Genomic DNA, 23,586 nt, shown 5'->3' on the forward strand with positions numbered 1-23,586 from the left:
TCATATATGATACAGTCTGTTTCTAGCGAAAATGTAACTAATTCAGTAGCAGTAACGATAGCGTTTTCTCTCAGTCAGTTGATTCTTCATATCCATATGAGTGAAGCGGCCGGGATGACATGTTTATTTTTCAAACACAGTTCTTATATGAGGCGATCTAAAACCCCCCCTATGGGGATTACAATGCAAATAAAAAGTACATGAACCCGTGGATTTGCGCCCTCTACCGATATTGACGTCAGACTTCGGTGCTCTATGCGTTCACGGTGGGATAATGTCAGTTTAGTTTTGAATTGAAGTGGGCGGCTGTGGCTCAGGAGGTAGAGCAGGTCGTTCAATGATCCCTGGGCTGTGGCTCAGGAGGTAGAGCAGGTCGTCCAATGATCCCTGGGTCGGCGGTTCGAATCCCGGCTCCTCCTCCTGTCCGCATGTCGAGGTGTCCTTGGGGCAAGACACTGAACCCTACATCGCCTCCAATGAGTCGGTCTGTGTGAGCTCGCCACCGTCGGTGAATGTGGGAAGTGTTCGCCGCTTCACCTCCCAATGTATGAATGAATGAACCATTGAAAAGCGCTTTGAGCACTTGGAAAAGCGCTATAAAAATGCAATTCATTATACAAATACAATTCATTAGTTCTCAAAGTGGGCTTGCTAATTTCGTTTCGTTTTCTTTTCTTTTTTAATCGTGATGCCGTGAAAAATCACAAATCAGATCCGAGCCTCGCATGGATGATCAACACCACGGACAGCGACGTAGTTTCCGAGAAGACGGCGAGAGAAGATCGTCATTTAAACAGGACTCTATGGAGTGCATGTTTCGTGGGGGCGGGGTTAGAGCAAAGCGATATAAAACGTATACGTCAGCAGCAGACAATAGATGGCTAATACAAAACGTACTGTATATATTCGTTAGCAGCAGACAATGTGTTAACACCCCGAACTCCCGGGGTTATTTAATCCATTAAATCAGAGCCCAGTGATTTATAGCAGTGAAGCACATTTAGCGACGGACCAGGCGCTATCCCGGATGTAGCTGAAGCAGCTACATCCGGGATGTTCCTACGCGCACGCAGCCCTTCCAACCAGAAGAGGGGCGTGCTGGTAGTGCTTTTTGATTGGTGCCCAGACCTACAACCCGTCCTGCCCCCCACCCAAGATCATTTGTGCCCACACGATACAATGCAACTGTAATGTAATGTGATGTGATGTATTCTCCCTCCCCCCCTCCCTCTCTGTCCACTCCCCCCCCCCCCCCTCCCTCTCTGTCCACTATCCTTCTATTTTTTCTGATGTAAAGAGAAGTCAGTGGCGGCGCGACTCATGTTGCAGCGGCTCAGTACTCTTTGTACACCTTCCATTTCGCTGTCTAAGTATTTGTATACTCTGTACAGTGACAATAAATTGAATCTATCTATCTATCTATCTATGTAGCCAAAACACTCCCAAGGCGATCGACAACAACGGGAGGTATGATTAATTATAACACGACTAGCGACGGGACCGCGGTGGGCCGTCTGACACATAATCTTTGCTTAGAATTGGATGGAATGATTTAGATTATTATTCACGTTTTAAGATTTTCGATCGCATCCGCTAAAATGGTTATGGGGGGAACATTTTCGATGACGTCCCACCGGAAAATCGAATGTTGCGCAACAGACGCTCCCAGTCTGTGGAGCGATGCGATCGGTTTTGATATCAATAATCTCCGTCTCTCTTTTTATCAATCTCCGTCCTGAGCGCTGGGCGTTACTGATTGATTGAACGGAGAACTCCGTCCTTGCCGCTCAGGGTGTTAACTATGATAACGTTTTAACCCCGCCCCCAGGCAGAGCGTCCCGCCGGCAGACAGCCGTCGTAGGAAGAGGAGCAGGATGATGATCGGCTCCATCCGAACCCCCGCCTGCTGCGCCCGCTCCTCCACCACTGTGGACTGAACTACAACTCCCATGATCCTCCACTGATGTGGACTGAACTACAACTCCCATGATCCTCCACTGCTGTGGACTGAACTACAACTCCCATGATCCTCCACCGCTGTGGACTGAACTACAACTCCCATGATCCTCCACTGCTGTGGACTGAACTACAACTCCCATGATCCTCCACCGCTGTGGACTGAACTACAACTCCCATGATCCTCCACCGATGTGGACTGAACTACAACTCTTGTGATCCTCCTCCGCTGTTGAATTGACTACAATTATCATGATCCTCCACCGCTGTGGACTCAACTACAACTCCCATGATCCTCCACCGCTGTGGACTCAAGGAATCTCTGAGAAGGAAGTGAAGTCACGTGACTGGGCTGCGCCATGACACTTTCATGGGAGCCAAACTACCCGGAAGTTTGGCAGAATGCACTGGAGTCAATGAGAGCTCAGTGACCAGCTCATGAACAAACATTATTTATGAACAATTGAGACCTTTTGTAAAGTAATCACTTCTGGAAAACAACAGAAGACATGTAACACATTATTGTCTGCTGTGTTGTTATTCGATGTGTACACTGTGTAATTTTTGGTATGGTATCTAAAGAGCACAAAGTACCTTTCTGAACGTACCAAGTATCGCGAGACTTCCCACACCGTTTCCTGTCTGGCAGACAAATCTTGCGATACTTCGGAGCCAGAAACGATACCTGCTGCTGTTTAGATCCTCAGATAAAATTATATACTGTGCACTCTGTGCACATCGAAAAGTAAGTGATTAGAAAACAACCTGTGATATGTCTTCTGTTATTTTCCAGAAGTGATTACTTTACAAAAGGTCTCAATTGTTCATAAATAATGTTTGTCATGAGCTGGTCCAGCCGGCTCCATTCACTGCCATGTATTCATTGCACTTCCGGTGTGAGTTTGGCTCCCATGAAAGTGTCCATGAAAGTGTCATGGCCGCAGCCCAGTCACGTGACCACTTCCCTTCCTTCTCAGAGCCAAGGACTGTCTAAGAAGGACGAGACGCGAAGACCGTAAGGGCGACGTCATGTTGCTCACATCATAGATATTATAAGAAATAGATGCCTCATTTGCCGCTGCAGTTCATTGGAGCGACGTGTATCCCAATGAAGGCGGAAGTGCAGTGCTGAAGGCTTTTTTTTTTTTTAACAAATCTTTATAACAGTCATGACAATATACATTACAATACAAAACAAGACAAACAAACAAACACAAACAACAAAGTTATTAACAATACAACATCAGAGCCAGGGGGATTAGATTACTAACAGAAAACATTAAAGAGTGAACACAAAGCAACAGTTCTCCGCAGCTTTCTTATTTAGAAGTGCTGAAGGCATTTGCTGAAGGCGACTGCGTCGCTGCCCAAGTGACGTCACTCATGCGACTCCTCCATGTCTCTCGCTGTCACTCAAGTGACTACTGGCCAATCACAGCGCGTCTTTTCCGGGACTTATGTTACGCACGCGGAAGCTTGACAAGCTTCCGCCTTGCTTCCGCTAATGCTTCCGCCTTCAATTGGTGACACGCGCCTCAGAGCCGGAAAGGGCGTCTATGTATATATGTCTATGGCTCACATGGTGCTCCATGGAAGGAAATAAACAGGCGCCGTTGAGACCAGGAAGTTGGATATGACAAATCATAGATATGGCACAAATGGCCCAGCAGATGGCGTGATGCCACTGACAGGAGATATGCTTGTACATATCATGTCACGTCATTGCATTTTACCTTTTATATTAACGTTTTAACAGCAAATGGATAAGTAAGTCCCAGCATGGATCATCACACAGACAGTAATGTTGGTCGGACGTGACATACAAGCATCTCTCCTTTCATTGGCATCACGCCATCTGCTGGGCCATTTGTGCCATATCTATGATTTGTCATATCCAACTTCCTGGTCTCAACTGTGCATGTTTCTTTCCTTCCATGGAGCACCATGTGAGCAACATGGCGTCGCCCTTACGGTCCTCGCGTCTCGTCCTTAGACAGTCCTTGCTCAGAGCTTCCTTGTGTGGACTGAACTACAACTCTTGTGATCCTCCTCCGCTGTTGAATTGACTACAATTACCATGATCCTCCACCACTGTGGACTGAACTACAATTACCATGATCCTTCACCACTGTGGACTGAACTACAGCCCCCATCCACCTCTGCTGTGGACTGAACTACGACTACCGTGATCCACCACCACTGTGGACTCGACTAAAACTCCCATGATCCTTCAATGGTGTTGACTGGACTACAACTCCCACTCACCAAAACTGTGGACTGAACTACAACTCCCATCCACCACTGCTGTGGACTGGACTACAACTCCCATGATCCTCCACCGACGTGGACTGAACTAGCCTACACATTGCCATGATCCACTACTGCTGTGGACTGAACTACAACTCCCATCCACCACTGCCGTAGATTGAACTACAGCCCGACCCATATTTCAGTTTGGCTGAACATTTTTAAGAAAATAAACTGCCATTAATTAACTTTTTAAATGACTTTTTTTTAAATGATATCATTATTGGCAAGTATTACAGCCGATGTGTCCCGATTTGTCTGTTGTGAATAAGTTTTGGGTCATGTAATTTTAGGAGAACATTTTCAAAAGTTTTCAAAGATTAAAACAAAATGATATAGTGTGATCTACGAGGCCCGACACGTGGCAAAGAGATTACGAGCTTGTAGATCGTTTGTTTTTGATCATTTTCCAACAGGGCTAGATTGAATGAAATAAAAAAGTTAAATGTTTAGCATCAACTTTAATCAAAAGTTTGCACTTTTTGAATACGAAAAAATAAATAAATGTCAGAACGTCGGGTAATTAGTGGAGGACTCTCCAAAATCTGAGTCGTCATCGGTCCCAAACATCTGGCTGTGGACTGAATGTCGTTAGACCCCCAGACGGGACCCCCCAGACGGGACGGGACCCCCCAGCTCAACCTGACCCAACACGCACACAATATGTATGCTCCAAGTCAGTATATGTTGATGAATTCACGTGATTTTCTAGTCTTCAGTGTGCGTAAACTAGAGCACAGTGTATACGCAGAGAGGTACATGATTGAACACATGAACTGTGATGGAATGTAAACCCTGTTAAAATGTCACATCACACGTCGAGTCCACTGTGAGATCAGCAGTCATAAATATTAATAAACAGGGAATGAGATGGTAGTTATTATGTGTGTCACACCGTAGATTACAACCTTTACATACTTACTGGTGTCACTGTTTGAGAAGGTGTTATTTTTTTTTTAAAGATATTTTTTTGCGGCTTACGCCTTTTATTGGTTTTTGAAGGGACAGACAGTAGGCTGACAGGAAACGGGAGAGAGATGGGGGAAGACATGCAGTAAAGGCCGTGTCGGGCTCGGGAGTCGAACGCGCGGCACACTGCGACTGGATTACCAGTCGGGTGCCCAGACGGTTACGCCACCGCCTGGGCGAGAAGGTGTTATTGTTCTACATTTGTATTGTCGGTTTTATACCTGATACCTGCTTTTGTAACAAGCAATTCATGTAGTCCTTCCTGTCTGTCTGTCTGTCTGTCTGTCTGTCTGTCTGTCTCATATCACATCAGAGGTCTCTACTAAAGAAAAAAGTTATTCCACCAAAATTGTTGGTACAAAAAATAGATGATTACAGTGTTTAGGTCTAATGCCTGTACATTACTACTAAATGTATACATGCATCTAATGTAGCTTGTATTGCAGCTCTCAAGTATAGGCTATAGAGCGTCGCAGTCCCGCCCCCTTTCGTGACGACGCCAGGAAATGAATCCCAATGCATTTTCCCCATAGACATTTCAACAAGTATTTATTTAAAGACCTTTTAAGCGTCGTACAAAGCCAACTCGAGTCGTGACAAATCATGACAACAAACACAATATTTTGGACCAAACAAATAATTACAAAGAAGAAAAACAACAAGAAAAGTGTTGTAACCTGCCGTTTTTTTCTACTTTCTAATTCTTTGTTTGGCCCAAAACATTGTGTTTATTGTCATGATTTGTCACAACAAGAGTTGGCTTTGTCTGCGGTGTAAACGTCTTTAAATAAATACTTTCTGAAAAGTCTATGAGACATGGCCAAAGCATTTCCGGGGGGTCCCAGTTGAGAACCCCTGGTCTATACTATGTTACTTTACCTGTACGTGGGTATTGTCGTGTGGTGAATTTGGTTGATGCAGAGAACGTACATGCTGTGGATCGTCCAATTATTAAAAAAAATCACAGCCGGTCACAATGTCGTCAATATTATGGTAATATTTCATCCCCTGTAGGTCTCAACCAGTGGCCCGGGGACCACCAGTGGTCCTTGAGGGGGTTCCAGAGGGGGTTCCAGGTGGTCCGGGGACCACCAGTGGTCCTTGAGGGGGTTCCAGGTGGTCCAGGGACCACAAGTGGACGTTGAGGGGGTTCCAGGTGGTCCGGGGACCACCAGTGGTCCGGGGACCACCAGTGGTCCTTGAGGGGGTTCCAGGTGGTCCGGGACCACAAGTGGACCTTGAGGGGGTTCCAGGTGGTCCGGGGACCACCAGTGGTCCGGGGACTGCCGGTGGTCCTTGAGGGGGTTCCAGGTGGTCCAGGGACCACAAGTGGACGTTGAGGGGGTTCCAGGTGGTCCGGGGACCACCAGTGGTCCGGGGACCACCGGTGGTCCTTGAGGGGGTTCCAGGTGGTCCAGGGACCACAAGTGGACCTTGAGGGGGTTCCAGGTGGTCCTTGAGGGGGTTCCAGGTGGTCCGGGGACCGCCCGTGGTCCTTGAGGGGGTTCCAGGTGGTCCAGGGACCACAAGTGGACCTTGATGGGGTTCCAGGTGGTCCGGGGACCACCAGTGGTCCGGGGACCGCCGGTGGTCCTTGAGGGGGTTCCAGGTGGTCCTTGAGGGGGTTCCAGGTGGTCCGGGGACCACCAGCGGTCCTTGAGGGGCCACCAGCGGTCCTTGAGGGGGTTCCAGGTGGTCCGGGGACCACCAGTGGTCCTTGAGGGGGTTCCAGGTGGTCCGGGGACCACCAGTGGTCCTTGAGGGGGTTCCAGGTGGTCCCCAGATAAATGGAGAGTTGGTGACCATCGCTGGGTGACCCTTGTAGATCTTTAAACTCTTGAGTTTGAGAACGACTGATTTAGAAACACAGGATTTTCAGAAAACTGTCATGATTTAGATGACATTTAGTAGAATCGACCTCGGGTCTAAATGGGTTAAATTATCTGAAAATACTTTTTTTGTTTGTCGTTTTTTAAGTTAATAGTAATCATTGGTATAAACGTGTTTGTTCAGTAACCTGAACAAACACGTTTATACCAATGAGTACTATTAGAATATAGTGACGTAGCCCTTTATTTAACCCATCATTTAAAACATCATTTTTGGGAAAAAAAACTAAAAACAAACATGACCTGCCCTGCAGTCACCGTGCTGCCCCTGTGATGTTCCTTCTTACTGACACCAAGTTTAAAATAAGAATTGAACTCACAGAATATCAATATGAAGCAACTGAAAAACACCTTATTTCAATATGGTAGTGGATGGAGAGAGAGAGAGGATTTTTGTCCAACCACGAAACGGCAACCAATGGGTGCGAAGAGGGCCACAACCATGGGCGGGACTTGACAAAGGGTGAATTAGAGCAGGGGTTCTCAACGTTTTTGGCCGGGGACCCCCGGAAATGCTTTGGCAATGTCTCGGGACCCCCGCCCCGCCCGACTCCCGAAATTGACTGCTACAATAACCTTAAACCATTTTGGGCGGGAACCCCTTTTGGTGTTTTAAGCATTGTTATAATTTAGCTATTGAAAAATAGCAGATCTACAAGCTCATAGCTCATAGCTTGTAGGTCTGCTATTTTTTTTTTATTTGGGGACCCCCTAAACTAATTTGGCGACCCCCCGAGGGGTCGCGACCCACGGGTTGAGAACCCCCTGAATTAGAGAATGGAACAGAGCCTTTAATTACCACCTGCGCCCAATTTAATTTGTTGTTGTGAAATGTGCCAATTAACCTCCAAGCTGTTTAGGAAGGAGTCGGTTATCACTGGCAGGTAAACTTATGTTCTGTGTCTGACAAACAATGAAAAGCGTATAGGCTATGTTTTGACTGAAAAATATATATATATATATATATATTTATATATATTTCCTGTCATGATTGTGTACAGGCAACAACAACACAGGCTAGAGTGTTTCGGTTAGATAACACATTAAAAATAGCCGTCGGACACGAGGTGTAGAAGAAACAGGTTTTACAAAATGCTTGTAAACAACATCACCCGAAATAATGACACAATTATACATGATGTGGTTTAGAGGTGCTGTGAGTCATAATGATGGCTTTAAACAAGTGGTAATAGCTCTATAATCTGACACTAATCATAGTTGTTTACATAGTGCTAGTATTTTCCTCCCCAGTAAACAGGAGTCTCTCTATTCCTACAGCTCTTTAACCCTTTTCGGGCAGGAACCCCTCTTGGTGTTTTAAGCATAGCTATTGAAAAATAGCAGATATACAAGCTCATAGCGCGGCACCGAGCCGCGCTACGAGCTTGTAGGTCTGCTATTTTTGAAAAATCGTGAAAATGTGGCACAAATCTTTGAATATATATTCTTTCAGAGCGAACGGGGGGGGGGGGGGGGGGGGGTCCCTGGAACAACATATTTTCAGATGGCGGTCGGCGGCCAAATACATATAATCTTGGGCGTCCTTGACATGAAAATGTTTGAGAACCACTGACATAGAAACATAGGTTTTTCAGAAAACTGTCATGATTTAGAAGACATTTTGTAGAATCGTTCCCAGGTCTAAATGGGCGTTTGTTCAGTAACCTGAACAAACACTCTTATACCAATGATTACTATTAGAATATAGTGATTTAACCCTTTATTTAACCAAAACATATCACTTACCCTATACCGTTAAAGGTAGGCTATAAGGGATATTTTCCTCCATCCTGATTGGATAAAATTGGTATCCTGGCCTGAAAATACATTTTGTGTGTAATAAAAGGCTGGACAGACATGGAGACTCCTGTTTACTGAACAAACATTCAAGTTTTATTTATTCTCTAAATTACACTGAGTAATCAAACTCATTGTCAGTGTCGTCGAGTAATACAATCACATAATAATAATAATAATAATAAACTTTATTTATAGAGCGCTTTTCAGAACAAAATTCACAAAGTGCTTTACATTACATATAAAATACAGTACAATAGAGGTAGTTTATGGGATAAATCAACAACAAAACATCGTTAAATCATTGAACGGACAATAAATAAAATAACAACACCACATAATAAACAATAGACTGTGTAAAAAGAAAGGTTTTTAAAAGTTAGAGATATATATATATCTCTATACATAGAGAAACATCACAATGTATCGGAGGATCAGGACAAGAAAAACAAAAGGTATACTGTATGTGAATTACATACAGTAGGGTTACACATAAAAAGATAAGACAAATTTCAAAACGATCTAAAAACAGTTACACATTGTGGGGGTCTGTATGCTCACCAAGGTTTTAAAACGACTCAAGGTACCAGTGTGGTCAATGTTAATGTCGTTTGTAGGTCGTTGCATGTTGTTTTAGGGGCACAGAAGCTAAAGGAAGATCTACCAAGTTCAAAGTTAACTTTTGGTCCCTTGAATTTGGGGAAATTACTTGACCGGGTGTGGTAGCTAGGGTTCAGAGTCCTTGACCGGGTGTGGTAGCTAGGGTTCAGAGTCCTTGACCGGGTGTGGTAGCTAGGGTTCAGAGTCCTTGACCGGGTGTGGTAGCTAGGGTTCAGAGTCCTTGACCGGGTGTGGTAGCTAGGGTTCAGAGTCCTTGACCGGGTGTGGTAGCTAGGGTTCAGAGTCCTTGACCGGGTGTGGTAGGTAGGGTTCAGAGTCTTTGACCGGGTGTGGTAGCTAGGGTTCAGAGTCCTTGACCGGGTGTGGTAGCTAGGGTTCAGAGTCCTTGACCGGGTGTGGTAGCTAGGGTTCAGAGTCCTTGACCGGGTGTGGTAGCTAGGGTTCAGAGTCCTTGACCGGGTGTGGTAGCTAGGGTTCAGAGTCCTTGACCGGGTGTGGTAGCTAGGGTTCAGAGTCCTTGACCGGGTGTGGTAGCTAGGGTTCAGAGTCCTTGACCGGGTGTGGTAGCTAGGGTTCAGAGTCCTTGACCGGGTGTGGTAGCTAGGGTTCAGAGTCCTTGACCGGGTGTGGTAGCTAAGGTTCAGAGTCCTTGACCGGGTGTGGTAGCTAGGGTTCAGAGTCCTTGACCTGGTGTGGTAGCTAGGGTTCAGAGTCCTTGACCGGGTGTGGTAGCTAGGGTTCAGAGTCCTTGACCGGGTGTGGTAGCTAGGGTTCAGAGTCCTTGACCGGGTGTGGTAGCTAGGGTTCAGAGTCCTTGACCGGGTGTGGTAGCTAGGGTTCAGAGTCCTTGACCGGGTGTGGTAGCTAGGGTTCAGAGTCCTTGACCGGGTGTGGTAGCTAGGGTTCAGAGTCCTTGACCGGGTGTGGTAGCTAGGGTTCAGAGTCCTTGACCGGGTGTGGTAGCTAGGGTTCAGAGTCCTTGACCGGGTGTGGTAGCTAGGGTTCAGAGTCCTTGACCGGGTGTGGTAGCTAGGGTTCAGAGTCCTTGACCGGGTGTGGTAGCTAGGGTTCAGAGTCCTTGACCGGGTGTGGTAGCTAGGGTTCAGAGTCCTTGACCGGGTGTGGTAGCGAGGGTTCAGAGTCCCACTTCAGGAAAGATGGGATGTATTTAGGACAATCTCCAAGCATAGCTTGATACAAGAAGAGGTGCCAATAATGCAGTTCTCGTCTCTCTGTCACTCTATACGCAATGAGTACTATCACGATATAGAGCTTTTGAACACGTATTTTAACCACCTACCTTTACGATTCTTCTTTGTCTGAATAATGTATTCTAGTGTACGTGTTTTGAATCTGACGAGACGACTTCCATAAACACCTTTCTTCACAGAAACAAAAAGAGGTTTACAGGATTCTGCTCTACTGCCACAGTCCTTTCTAAAGGCCAATGTATGTCCACTCCTTTTTTTCACGGACAAAAACTAACCTTGGGCATGCATGCAGCGTGCGCACCAGCGTGACATCACAGTGATGTCACTGTGATGACGTGGTGCCTTTAAAGGTTGCACGCGATGTCGCTGTGATGTCACAGTGACGCCTTTGAAAGGCAGGTCGCAGCCATGCTGCTGCCATTTTGGAAAGGGCGGTGTGCGACTGACAGCGGCGCAACTGACAACTGACACTACGTGACTTCACTCTCACGCAACTGACCACTGACACTACGTGACTTCACTCTCACGCAACTGACAACTGACACTACGTGACTTCACTCTCAACCACATCCACGCTCAGCATTAGCTGGGACGGACAGCCCCCTCATTCCATCACCGCCACTAGTGGTTCGGTAGCAGCCCGGCCTTACGACCCATCGGGGATCTAGAGACACCTGTGAAGTTCTCACCACTGCGGCGGATCCTAAACTCGGACAACCGCTCACCGATCCGAGTAGTGTATTTCACGTGAGACGTATTAGCAGCTACTAACGATGGACGGTGTGCTAAGCGGCGCTGAGGTCCGCCAGAAGTTCATCGACTACTTCCGCGACCGCGACCACGACCACGTCCCCTCGTCCTCGGTGGTCCCGCTGGACGACCCCACGCTGCCGTTCGCCAACGCCGGCATGAACCAGTTCAAGCCCCTCCTCCTGGGCACGGCGGGCCCCTCCCACCCCATGGCGCGGCTGAGCCGCGCCGCCAACTCCCAGAAGTGCATCCGCGCCGGCGGCAAGCACAACGACCTGGACGACGTGGGCAAGGACGTCTACCACCACACCTTCTTCGAGATGCTGGGCTCCTGGTCCTTTGGCGACTACTTCAAGCGCCGCGCCTGCCAGATGGCCCTGGAGCTGCTGACGCGGGAGTTCGGGCTCCCCGCCGAGCGCCTCTACGTCACCTACTTCGGGGGCCACGCCGAGCTGGGCCTGGAGCCCGACCTGGAGTGCCGGCAGATCTGGCTGGTGCTGGGCGTGGACGAAGCCCGCGTCCTGCCCGGAAGCATGAGGGACAACTTCTGGGAGATGGGCGACACGGGCCCGTGCGGCCCCTGCAGCGAGATCCACTACGACCGCGTGGGGAACCGGGACGCCTCCGGCCTGGTCAACGCGGACGACCCCGACGTCCTGGAGATCTGGAACCTGGTGTTCGTCCAGTTTGACAGGGAGTCTGCGACGGAGCTCCGGCCACTTCCCAAGAAGAGCATCGACACGGGCATGGGTCTGGAGCGCCTGGTGTCCATTCTGCAGGGCAAGACGTCCAACTATGACACCGACCTCTTCCGGCCGTACTTCGAGGCCATCCAGGAGTTCTCGGGCGCCAGGCCTTACTCGGGTAAGGTGGGTGCCGAGGATGTGGACGGCGTCGACATGGCGTACCGCGTGCTGGCCGACCACGCTCGGACCCTCACCGTGGCCCTCTCGGACGGAGGGCGGCCGCACAACACGGGACGGGGCTACGTGCTGAGGAGGATCCTGCGCCGTGCCGTGCTGTACTCGGCTAAGCTAAAGAGTGCTAAGGTAACGAGTAAAGCACAGGAGGAGGATGAGGAGGAAGAAACCTTCGCCTCTGTGGTGAAGATGTTGGAAGATCGGAGGGGGTCCTTCGCCTCCCTGGTGGACGTGGTGGTGGAATCCCTGGGCGACGCCTTCCCGGAGCTGAGGAAGGACCCGGCCGCCGTGAAGGACATCATCGACGACGAGGAGAAGCAGTTCCTGGAGACGCTCAACCGAGGCTGCGTCATCCTGGACAGGAAGATGGAGAGCCTGGTGGCGGGCGGCACCGGCAACGGGACCATCCCGGGCGAGGCGGCGTGGCTGCTGTACTCCACCTACGGCCTCCCGCTGGACCTGATCGTCCTCATCGGCGAGAAGCGACGCCTGGCCGTGGACATGGACGCCTTCGAGGAGGAGAGGAGAGCGGCGCAGCTGCGGTCCCACGGCGTTAAGGCCGCCGGCGACCGGGAGGAGCACGCCATGCTGGACGTTCACGCCATCGAGGAGCTGCGGAGCGCCGACGTGCCGGCCACCGACGATGGCCCCAAGCACGCGTACGACGCCGACGCCGACGGCAACTACGACTTCGAGCGGCCGTCGGCCTGCGTCGTCCTGGCGCTGCGGCGCGAGCGGACCTTCTGCGAGCGCGTGGCCACGGGCCAGGAGTGCGGCGTGGTGCTGGACCGCACATGCTTCTATGCCGAGCAGGGAGGGCAGACCTTCGACGAGGGCTACATGTTCAGGGAGGGCGGCGGCGGCGACAACCGGGCCGAGTTCATCGTGAGGAACGTCCAGGCGAGGGGAGGTTACGTGGTCCACGTAGGGACAGTCCACGCCGGCTCGCTGAGCGTCGGGGACCGTGTCGCCCTGCGCCTGGACGAGGCTCGCCGCACACGTGTCATGAGCAACCATACCGCCACGCACGTGCTCAACTTCGCCCTGCGCGACGTCCTGGGCGCCGAGAGCGGGACGGAGCAGCGGGGCTCCCTGGTCGCCCCCGACCTCCTGCGCTTCGACTTCTCCTCCAAGGGGGGCGCGCTGAGCGACGACCAGGTCCGTCGCGTGGAAGAGGTGGCATGCGCCGAGATCCGCGCCGCCCGGCCAGTGTACGCCCTGGACGTGCACCTGGCCGAGGCCAAGGCCGTCCGGGGGCTGCGTGCCGTCTTCGACGAGGCCTACCCTGACCCGGTGCGCGTGGTGTCCTTCGGCGTGCCCGTCCGGGACCTGCTGGCGGACCTTGGCGGCGATGCCGGGTCGCGCGCCTCCGTGGAGCTCTGCGGAGGAACCCACCTGCGCAACTCCAGCCACGCCGGCTCGCTGGTCGTGGTGTCGGAGGAGGCCGTGGCGAAGGGCACGCGGCGCATCGTGGCCGTGACTGGGGCCGAGGCCCGGGAGGCCCGCGGGAGGGCCGACGCCCTGCGCCGCTCCCTGGCGGAGCTGGCCGACAGGGTGAGGGACGTGGTGAGGGATCGGACCGGAGGAGGGGCCGGAGCCGCGCCGCCCGACCTCCGGGACGTCCAGCGAGAGATCGCCAGCATGACGGAGGCCCTCGCCGTTGCGACCATCTCCCGCTGGGAGAAGGACGAGATGAGGGACGCCCTGAGGGCCTCCAAGAGGACGATGGACGACCTGGACCGCGCCAGCAAGGGCCGCGTGCTCTCCCGGGTCCTGGAGCGGACCCGGGAGGCCATCGACCGCAGCCCCAACCAGCCGCTGCTCGTCATGGAGGTGGAGGACGGGGCCTCGGCCAAGGCCCTGAACGAGTCGCTGAAGCTGCTGCGGACGCGCTCGCCGCAGACTGCCGCCTTGCTCCTGGCGGCCGACCGCGAGGCCGGCACGGTGGTCTGCCTGTGCCAGGTGCCGCGGGGCGCGGCCGACCGCGGCCTGAAGGCCAGCGAGTGGGCGCAGGAGGTCTGCCTGCTGCTGGGAGGCAAGTCGGGCGGCATGGACCTGTCGGCCCAGGGCACCGGCAGGAACACGCAGCGCCTGCAGGAGGCGCTGAAGGTGGCCGACGAGTTTGCACGGCTCAAGCTGGGAGAGCGGTAAGGAGAGCCGCTTCTCACCGTTGGGTCCCCGGGGACCGACCACGGGTCCGGTTGGCCTTTTATAGACGATACAGATGGAACCGTTTTCATGGGCTTGTGAGTAAACTATACGGGATATATCTTGCGCCACCCCTTAACCCTTATCCTTAAACGTATTTTGCCATTTTTTACTATTTAAAAAAAACCTTTTTAAAATAGTTCAAATAGCCGATCTACAAGCTCACAACGTGTAGATGTAGATCGGCTAGTTGAACTATTTTAAAACTAGAACTGCACTCTGTCGAGTGCCTACTTGCTTGTTGCACACAAGTAGGCCATAAATGGCCTACTAGTGCGCAAGCAGAGCGCGCAAGTACTGTCGACCGCTACAAACTGTCAAATCTATGTCTATGTATCGTAGCACCATATGACATCATGGTATAACTGGTATAACTAGCTCTCAATGATGACGTAATAAAGATGTGGATTAAAGGACCCAATGCCAGGGTGTAATTGGTTTTCGATGGTGACGTAATGACAATATGTTTTAGTGTCGGGAGGATTAAAGGTAATGCCCCCATGTATACATGTATGTAATCTGACACCACTGCCATATCAAGCACAAGTTTACGTCATACGCTGGCACGGCACGGACACATCAAACGGCGACATACGCATCGAAGCGCTGGACGAAAACTATTACTTGCGCGCTCTGCTTGCGCAAGTAATGATTTTCAAAAAAGTAAAAAATGTCAAATATGTTTAGGGATAAGGGATAAGGGGAGGTTCACGCACTCAAATCCAGCTTAAAAAAATCACACCCCTGTGAAGTGAGGGTGCGCTCTTATCAGCATACACCATAAAAACACCACATCCCGTGCTCAGCCAATCAAAGTGTAACAATCGCCCTCTTCACAGCAAGGCAAATTATTAACTAAGGAATAAATAAGCGGGACCGTAGGGTTAACTCTTAACACTTTATAGGGATACTCATGGTTGTATTATCACAGGTAAACAGTGCACATCACCATGACGTCTTTCCCTGTCTCTGTCCCTACTAAATAAAATAAACAAACAAGAAAACAAACTCAAACCAACAATCAATGATTACATTCAAACCCCCCTCCCACTCCAAACCAGTCCCAAAGTCAGCGGAACGCAACTGCGCTTCGAACTAAACAATTAATAAAGACCGCATCCGTCCTCCTCTTCCAACGAGGCGCGTGCACGCGAGAGCCTGTATAATAGTTCAATCCAACGCAATGAACGACACGCGTGGGGTACCCCTTAGTATTTATAATCCTTCAAGAACACTTTGGAATGATCTCACCGGTCACAGCAGCTCTGTTAGCCTCCAACCGCCGGCAGATATAGATTCCAACGTCGACCCCCGACGGCAGCAACAAGCGCGTCACTTTTCCGGATGGGTCCGACTGTTCTTATAGTATTGGCTGCAGATAAATGCGTTTAAACTTTAATTACGGTTCGAACGTTATCTGGCGCCTGGAGCTCCTCTTCTCCTCCGTGTTGGCCTACACCCTGTTTGTTTGGGAGATTCCTCCCGTGTGTCACTTCCTACCTAAGTAAACTTGGGTGGTGGCATCAATCACTGACACCTGTCAATCACCCTTGTACCAGCCCCGTTACCTTTCATATATGAATAAGAAAGAATAAGACTCTCACAACCCACATGTTACATAGCTCTCGACAATAAATAACATGTACAGAAAATAAAGCAGAACAACGTTAATAATGTGCTTTTGTCACAGTCCCCCCCCCCCCCAGCTGGAAGCTAATTCTCCAAGTCCTCCCAAAGGAGGGTTTGAGGTTGACCACATTAAACAGTTCCGCTTTAACAATCTTTCCGTTCCATTAGGTAAATTCAAGGGCCTATTTGACTCGTCTTATAACTGAACCTGACCACTTCGGGGGCACTAGCTTTGACGAGTATGCAGATGCTTTTGGGAGTGGAGAAGTTCTCGCCCAGTCCAAAGTGTCTGGCTGGAACTGCGCATTGTTCCGCCAGGTTTCATACTTGGCTTTTCTGGCCTGAGATCCCCCCACCCCTCGTTGAACTTCTCTGACCATGGCCCACCTGGTGCTGTAGTCAATGGTGACCTGCAGCATCGTGTTTCTTCTCCCGCATCTCGAGACCGGCCCCGTCGGGTCGATCACAAGGACAGGTGGTGCCTGGTCTCCTTGAGTGGGCTGCAACCTACCGGTTGGCTCGCTGTTCTCTGGCCTGCCCCGCTGACACACGTGACATCTGGCGATGTACTCCCACACGTCTCTGCGGATCGTTGGCCACCAGGACACCTCAAGGATCCGGAGAAGAGTCCTCAGCCGACCAGGATGACCACTAGTCCGACAGTCATGGAACTGTTCCAGGAAAGGATGGGTCAGGTCTTCCGGTACCACCACCTGGTACTTCCGTCTAGAGCCGTTGGTCGACCGCCTACGATACAGGATTCCCTGGATCTCCTCATAGCCCATGCGGCCCGTTCGCTGGTCGGACGGGTCCAGATCTTCCTGTAGACGGATGAGTTTAGGATCCGCACGTTGAACCTCCTTTAGGCCTTCCAGGGTTAACCCTGACGGCCACCTCTGGATCAGGCATTCCACCTCAGGTGGGACACCTCGACCCCGGGACCCTGGAGTGGCACCACCACCACCTCTCGATGGCGGAAACTCACCCTTGACCTGCTGCACCAGTTTGACGTCCGCGTGTGCCAACTGAGCCCCCTTCCTCGTCTCCTTTTTGAGTCCTTTGTTACCGCCTTGTCTATTAGCCTTCTTGGTGCTGGAGGGACGGCCATGGGAGTCCAGATGGTAGGGAGCGCTGGTGGGACAACCGTGAGGGTTAGGCAGAGTGTTGGACCCTAGGTGCGATGCACTGGCTCTTTTTATTTTCAACGCTTCACTGTTCCATTTCTCGTCAATCCTCATAAAACAGTTTTTCTGTACCTGCTCTACTGAGTTCTTGACGAGAATCTCCATTTCTGCCATTCCGCGATCCACGTACCCTCTTAGGACTTCTTCCCTATTAAAAGTACTCTCCATGGACATCTCAAACTCACCCTGCACACACTGCACCTGGTTTTTGAGGATTTGCAGCTCCTTCCTAATTAAGGCCAGCTCCACAGTAATAGTAGTGCCCTCACTTCTCTCCATGTTTTTTTTGTTGTTTTTTGCAGTGTATATTTCTTGTGTGATCTTGGCTTTTTTTTTTACAGTGTACTATTTTACCCTTTTTACAACAATTACCAAATCAAGCTATCCCCCTATTGTTTTAACCCGCAGTTCCCCGTATGGGCCACCACCTGTAACAATCGCCCTCTTCACAGCAAGGCAAATTATTAACTAAGGAATAAATAAGCGGGACCGTAGGGTTAACTCTTAACACTTTATAGGGATACTCATGGTTGTATTATCACAGGTAAACAGTGCACATCACCATGACGTCTTTCCCTGTCTCTGTCCCTACTAAATAAAATAAACAAACAAGAAAACAAACTCAAACCAACAATCAATGATTACATTCAAACCCCCCTCCCACTCCAAACCAGTCCCAAAGTCAGCGGAACGCAACTGCGCTTCGAACTAAACAATTAATAAAGACCGCATCCGTCCTCCTCTTCCAACGAGGCGCGTGCACGCGAGAGCCTGTATAATAGTTCAATCCAACGCAATGAACGACACGCGTGGGGTACCCCTTAGTATTTATAATCCTTCAAGAACACTTTGGAATGATCTCACCGGTCACAGCAGCTCTGTTAGCCTCCAACCGCCGGCAGATATAGATTCCAACGTCGACCCCCGACGGCAGCAACAAGCGCGTCACTTTTCCGGATGGGTCCGACTGTTCTTATAGTATTGGCTGCAGATAAATGCGTTTAAACTTTAATTACGGTTCGAACGTTATCTGGCGCCTGGAGCTCCTCTTCTCCTCCGTGTTGGCCTACACCCTGTTTGTTTGGGAGATTCCTCCCGTGTGTCACTTCCTACCTAAGTAAACTTGGGTGGTGGCATCAATCACTGACACCTGTCAATCACCCTTGTACCAGCCCCGTTACCTTTCATATATGAATAAGAAAGAATAAGACTCTCACAACCCACATGTTACATAGCTCTCGACAATAAATAACATGTACAGAAAATAAAGCAGAACAACGTTAATAATGTGCTTTTGTCACAAAAGCATCACAAATGTAATTCTGGCCAATCACTTTTGGCGTCTTTTCACAGACCCCAGAAGCTGGGCGTACGATAGGAGGGGCTAGCACCCCTCAACTAATAATAAATCACACCAGTGTGAAGTGAGGGGCACTCTTATCACCATACATCACATTCCGACCAATCACTTTTGGCATCTTCACTTGTCTGTCCTCGCTTTTTATCCTCAATACGTACGTTGCTCAGCCAATCAAATCATCACTATGGGGTGCTCAGCCAATCAAATCATCACTATGGGGTGCTCAGCCAATCAAATCATCACTATGGGGTGCTCAGCCAATCAAATCATCACTATGGGGTGCTCAGCCAATCAAATCATCACTATGGGGTGCTCAGCCAATCAAATAATTGCTATGGGGTGCTCAGCCAATCAAATCATTGCTATGGGATACACACGCACACACAAAGCTGGCCATAGGAGGGGCTATAGCGCCCCTAAAAAGAGGAATGAATAAATTAATTCATAAATACTCGGCTTCCCATCATGCACCTGTGACCCAGCATGCCTTGCACTGCGCCGACGCGTGTCACGTGATCGGCCGTATAGCCAATCGGAGTCGACGCACGTGTCACGTGATCGGCCGTAGCCAATCGGAGTCGACGCGCGTGTCACGTGATCGGCCGTAGCCAATCGGAGTCGACGCGTGTGTCACGTGATCGGCCGTAGCCAATCGGAGTCGACGCGTGTGTCACGTGATTGGTTAGATTGGTGTCCGGTTAGAACTTAAACCAGGATGCTTTGACTTCTGCCTTCTCCCTGAAGCCTACCCTTTATATATGCTCCGACGACCAGGCTTGTCATAATGACTAAGCCAGTTAGATCTATCCATATATGGTTCTACCGCATCTATCTGATATCAGCTCTAGGTCGGCTCGGGCGGCCCAAATATAGGGATTGTCATACTAGACATGCTATATATCATATAGCCCTGGCGTCCTAGTCGGATATCCCCATATATGGAGACTGTATATCCAACGAACACTCTCCCAGTTAAGCTAAGATGAATGTAAGTGAGAGTCTTCGTTACAGCCTCCCCAGATTTCCCGTTGAAATCTATACCGTATCCAGAAGACTTGAACAATTTTTATTCATTTTCTATTTTCTTTATCGTTTTAGTATTTTTCTTTCTTTTTAATTTTCAATCTGTTTTTTCACAATCCTTCCGACTCGTCGTCATTGCCCGGTATCTCTTATCTGATGTAGCCCCAGTCGCTATGCTATCCCCAGCAGCTACACCGGTGATGTGGGCCCAAGCCATTCAATTTAGTCAGTTGAAGGCAGCAAGACTGATTACTCGAGCCACTGGTCGCAGGTAGGTCCGATCTCCAACCTTCACTTCTACCGTTCGAATCCTATCGTCCGCACCAGAAATAGTCTGGGAAATCCTTCCAATAGGCCAAAGGGCCCGAGGTAGCTGTGGATCCACGATCATCACCGGAACTCCAATCTGAATATTCGTCGTCTCCTTTTGCCACTTCTGCCGTACCTGAAGGTTAGGTAGGTAATACCTCAAGAAATGTTTCCAGAAGTGATCCGCCAGTATTTGACTATGTCTCCATCTTTTCCTTCCCAACATGTCTGACTCATCATATTGAACTTGCGGTAATGACGCATCTCGCCTCCCCATGAGGAGGATGTTGGGTGTCACAGGGTCGGGATCAGCTACATCCGATGAGGTATAACCTAAAGGTTTGGAGTTCAGAATCCCTTCCACCTCAACCAGAACTGTACGCAGAACCTCTTCTGACACTGTTTGAGCACCCAATGTTACTTGCAAGGCCTGCTTGAGAGATCGGATTTCCCTCTCCCAACAACCTCCGAAATGAGGTGCGCTGGGCGGATTGAATACAAATTTAATTTGCTGCTTGGCCAACTGTGCCTTAATTTCAGGTTGAAGGGTCATAAATGTTTCCTCCAGCTCACGCACCCCTCCTTTAAAGTTCGTTCCTTGATCGGACAATATTTCGAATGGTTTTCCTCGACGCGCAATGAAACGTCTTAATGCCATCAGATAAGAATCCGTGTCCAGACTGCAGAGAAGATCAATGTGGACTGCACGAGTCGTCATGCATTTGAAGATGATCCCCCAGCGTCGTTCCCTCCTGCGTCCTACTTTAACGAAGTATGGCCCGAAACAATCTACTCCTGTAGAGTAAAATGCTGGTTTGTGGATACGTAATCTTGCAGGAGGTAAATCAGCCATCCTGGGGATGTTTGGAGTCCCTCGCCAAGTGCGACACCCAGTACAACCTCGCTGATATCGTTTAACGGCCTCTCTTCCTCTCAGTATCCAATACTTTCGTCTGATTTCAGCAAACACTCGCTCTGGTCCTGCATGACGCAGTTTCTCGTCGTAGTCCTTGATAATCAACTTGGTAATCGCATGCTTGGGGTCAAGTACGATGGGATGTATCGCGTCTGGGTCCAAAAGTTCACTATGGCGAAGTCGTCCCCCTACCCGAATGAGCTGGGTAGTACTGTCGAACTCCGGACAGAGCGTGATTAGTTTGCTATTCTTAGCTAATGCCTTTCCCGAAACCAGTTGGGTAGTCTCACTGGCGAAACAGTCATCCTGGATCTGCTTAACCAGGGCCAACTCAGCTTTCTGATACTCGTCGGCTGTAGGCTCGGGGGAGGGTGACCCAACTTGTTGCGTCACAGTATCCTTAACAAGATCCGCCAAGGTAGTATAGGATGAAGCATCTAACCTTCCCACCCTAAGTGTAGATAGGGTAGTCAATTGGCAGGTGACCTCTTTCTTGAACTCTGCTTCGTCGATATGCGGGATTGGTATGGCTCTTGGCCATTTCTCTGATGTCTGGTAGAGAAACGGAGGCCCACGAAACCATCGGCTTGTTGGTCCCAATTCCGCAAGAGTCTTTCCTCGAGTGATGTCATCTGCTGGATTGTTACCCGTGTCCACATAGTGCCAAGATTTCCCTTCAGTCAGTTCCTGGATTTCAGCTACACGTGTCCCTACAAAGACTTTAAAGCGACAAGATTCTGAAGTGATCCAAGTAAGAACCGTGGTTGAATCAGTCCAAAGAAAGGTCTGACGAATAGGCAGGGTGAGTTCTTTATCCAACACCACCGATATTTGCGCTCCCGTCAAAGCTGCACACAACTCCAGTCTAGGGATTGTCTGTTGTTTCTTAGGAGCTACTCTAGACCTTGCCGTCACGAAGGCCACCTCCACTTTACCATCTGGGGATTCAGTCCTTATATAAGCAACTGAACCATAAGCCTTCTCTGACGCGTCACAGAATATATGAAGATCCCGTTGGCTAGTCAGGGCATCCAACTCTTGACTGCTATAGCATCTGGGTAATATAATATGTTGGAGCTCTGGTAACTCTCTTTCCCATTCCTCCCATGTTTGGATAAGTTCTTCAGGCAGGTTTGGATCATCCCAATCTTTCCTCTTGGCCCACAACTGCTGAACCAGCATCTTAGCCCGGGTGGTGAAGGGCATTATGAACCCAAGCGGATCATACTGACTTGCCAGTGTCTTGTAAATGTTACGCATTGTAACTGGTGAATTGCCGGGTTCTCTGAGTTTGTAGGATAACGTATCGGTCTGACAATGCCACAGGAGTCCAAGTGCAGACTCCTGTCCATCCGACTGCCCATGAGCTATCCAATGCTCAGCACTATCTGATCTAGCAGAAGGCGGAAGATGACTGATAACTTCTGGTTTGTTACTAGCCCATTGACGCAACTCGAATCCTCCCTCAGCCAGGAGAACTCGCAATTTCTCCACCAGTGGTTTAGCTTCATTGACTGAGGGCAAACTCTGCAGGCAGTTGTCCACATAGAATGATCTGAGGACAGATTCACGGACATCCTCCCCCTGTTGGCTGTGGTCCAGGACATGTTTCTGAAGTGCGAAGGTGGCACAACATGGGCTGCTCGTAGTGCCAAAGGGTAATACTCTCCATTCATAAATCCTAACAGGCTCATCTGACTTCAGGTCGCGCCACAGGAATCGTAGGAGGGGCCAATCCTTCGGTAATAGCCGTATCTGATGAAACATTCCTTTAATGTCACTACTAATTGCCACAGAATGCTCTCGGAACCGCAATAACACAGCCAAGAGAGAGCAACTCAGGGTTGGGCCAGGTAGTAGACGTTCGTTGAGATTATTTCCTTGAAACTGGAACGAGCAGTTGAAAACCACCCGATTTTTGCCATTATGATGCACCATATGATGAGGTATATACCAGCTGGTGGGGGTGTCTTCTGCCCCACGCTCCAGCTTAACTACGTATCCCAAGGACTCTAGTCGTTCTATCTCGGACCTGTAGGCTACTGCCTGCTCCGGTGACTTAGCCAGTCTTCTCTCTGTACTTTTCAACTGCGAGAGTGCGGCATCACTGGTCGCACATAGGGAAAGAGCGTCAGTCTTCCGCAGTAGTGGTGTTGCATAGCGATATACTCCATCGATGTTTACTCGTATGGTCTCGGCTTCCAGTAGCTCAACCGCCCTCTGATCCTCTCGTGAACGCGTACTAAGCCTTTCGCTACGCCAGGGTAATACCTCCATCATCCAAAGCTGTTCCACATGCCTGAATTCATTATCTGGTTGAATCGGTGCTGACCCAAAGTAACATTGTAATTCCTGAGAACTTCTCCGCAATTCTTGGATTGGACCCTGTACAGTCCAACCTAGTCGAGTCTTGATGGCCACCGGACCACCAGCTGGGCTCCATCTCACCGGTTCTATGGGTGTTATAAGGTGAGGGTGATCTGAACCTATCAGGAGGACAGGCCGTGCCCGATATAAGTCCGGCAAAGGAAGTCCTC

General features: G+C 50.0%; 1 protein-coding gene and 1 long non-coding RNA gene across 2 annotated transcripts in view; both read left to right on the top strand.

The window, feature by feature from the left end:
• The first annotated feature begins 2,077 nt into the window (after positions 1-2,077).
• The window catches only part of LOC306937024, a 52,515-nt gene continuing 31,006 nt past the window's right edge, over positions 2,078-23,586 (top strand). The window contains exons 1-2 of the long non-coding RNA XR_013791581.1: positions 2,078-2,492; positions 2,633-2,885. This is a non-coding gene — a long non-coding RNA (uncharacterized lncRNA). The remainder of the gene's footprint in view (positions 2,493-2,632; positions 2,886-23,586) is intronic.
• Positions 11,524-14,571, top strand: LOC306943014 (alanine--tRNA ligase, cytoplasmic-like; the record flags this gene model as incomplete). Its single annotated transcript, XM_079529219.1, has 1 exon — positions 11,524-14,571. One exon carries the CDS (start codon positions 11,524-11,526, stop codon positions 14,569-14,571), a length of 3,048 nt encoding a protein of 1,015 aa, XP_079385345.1.

Source organism: Electrona antarctica, assembly GCF_951216825.1.
Source record: "Electrona antarctica genome assembly, chromosome: 2".
Taxonomy (NCBI): Eukaryota; Metazoa; Chordata; class Actinopteri; order Myctophiformes; family Myctophidae; genus Electrona; species Electrona antarctica.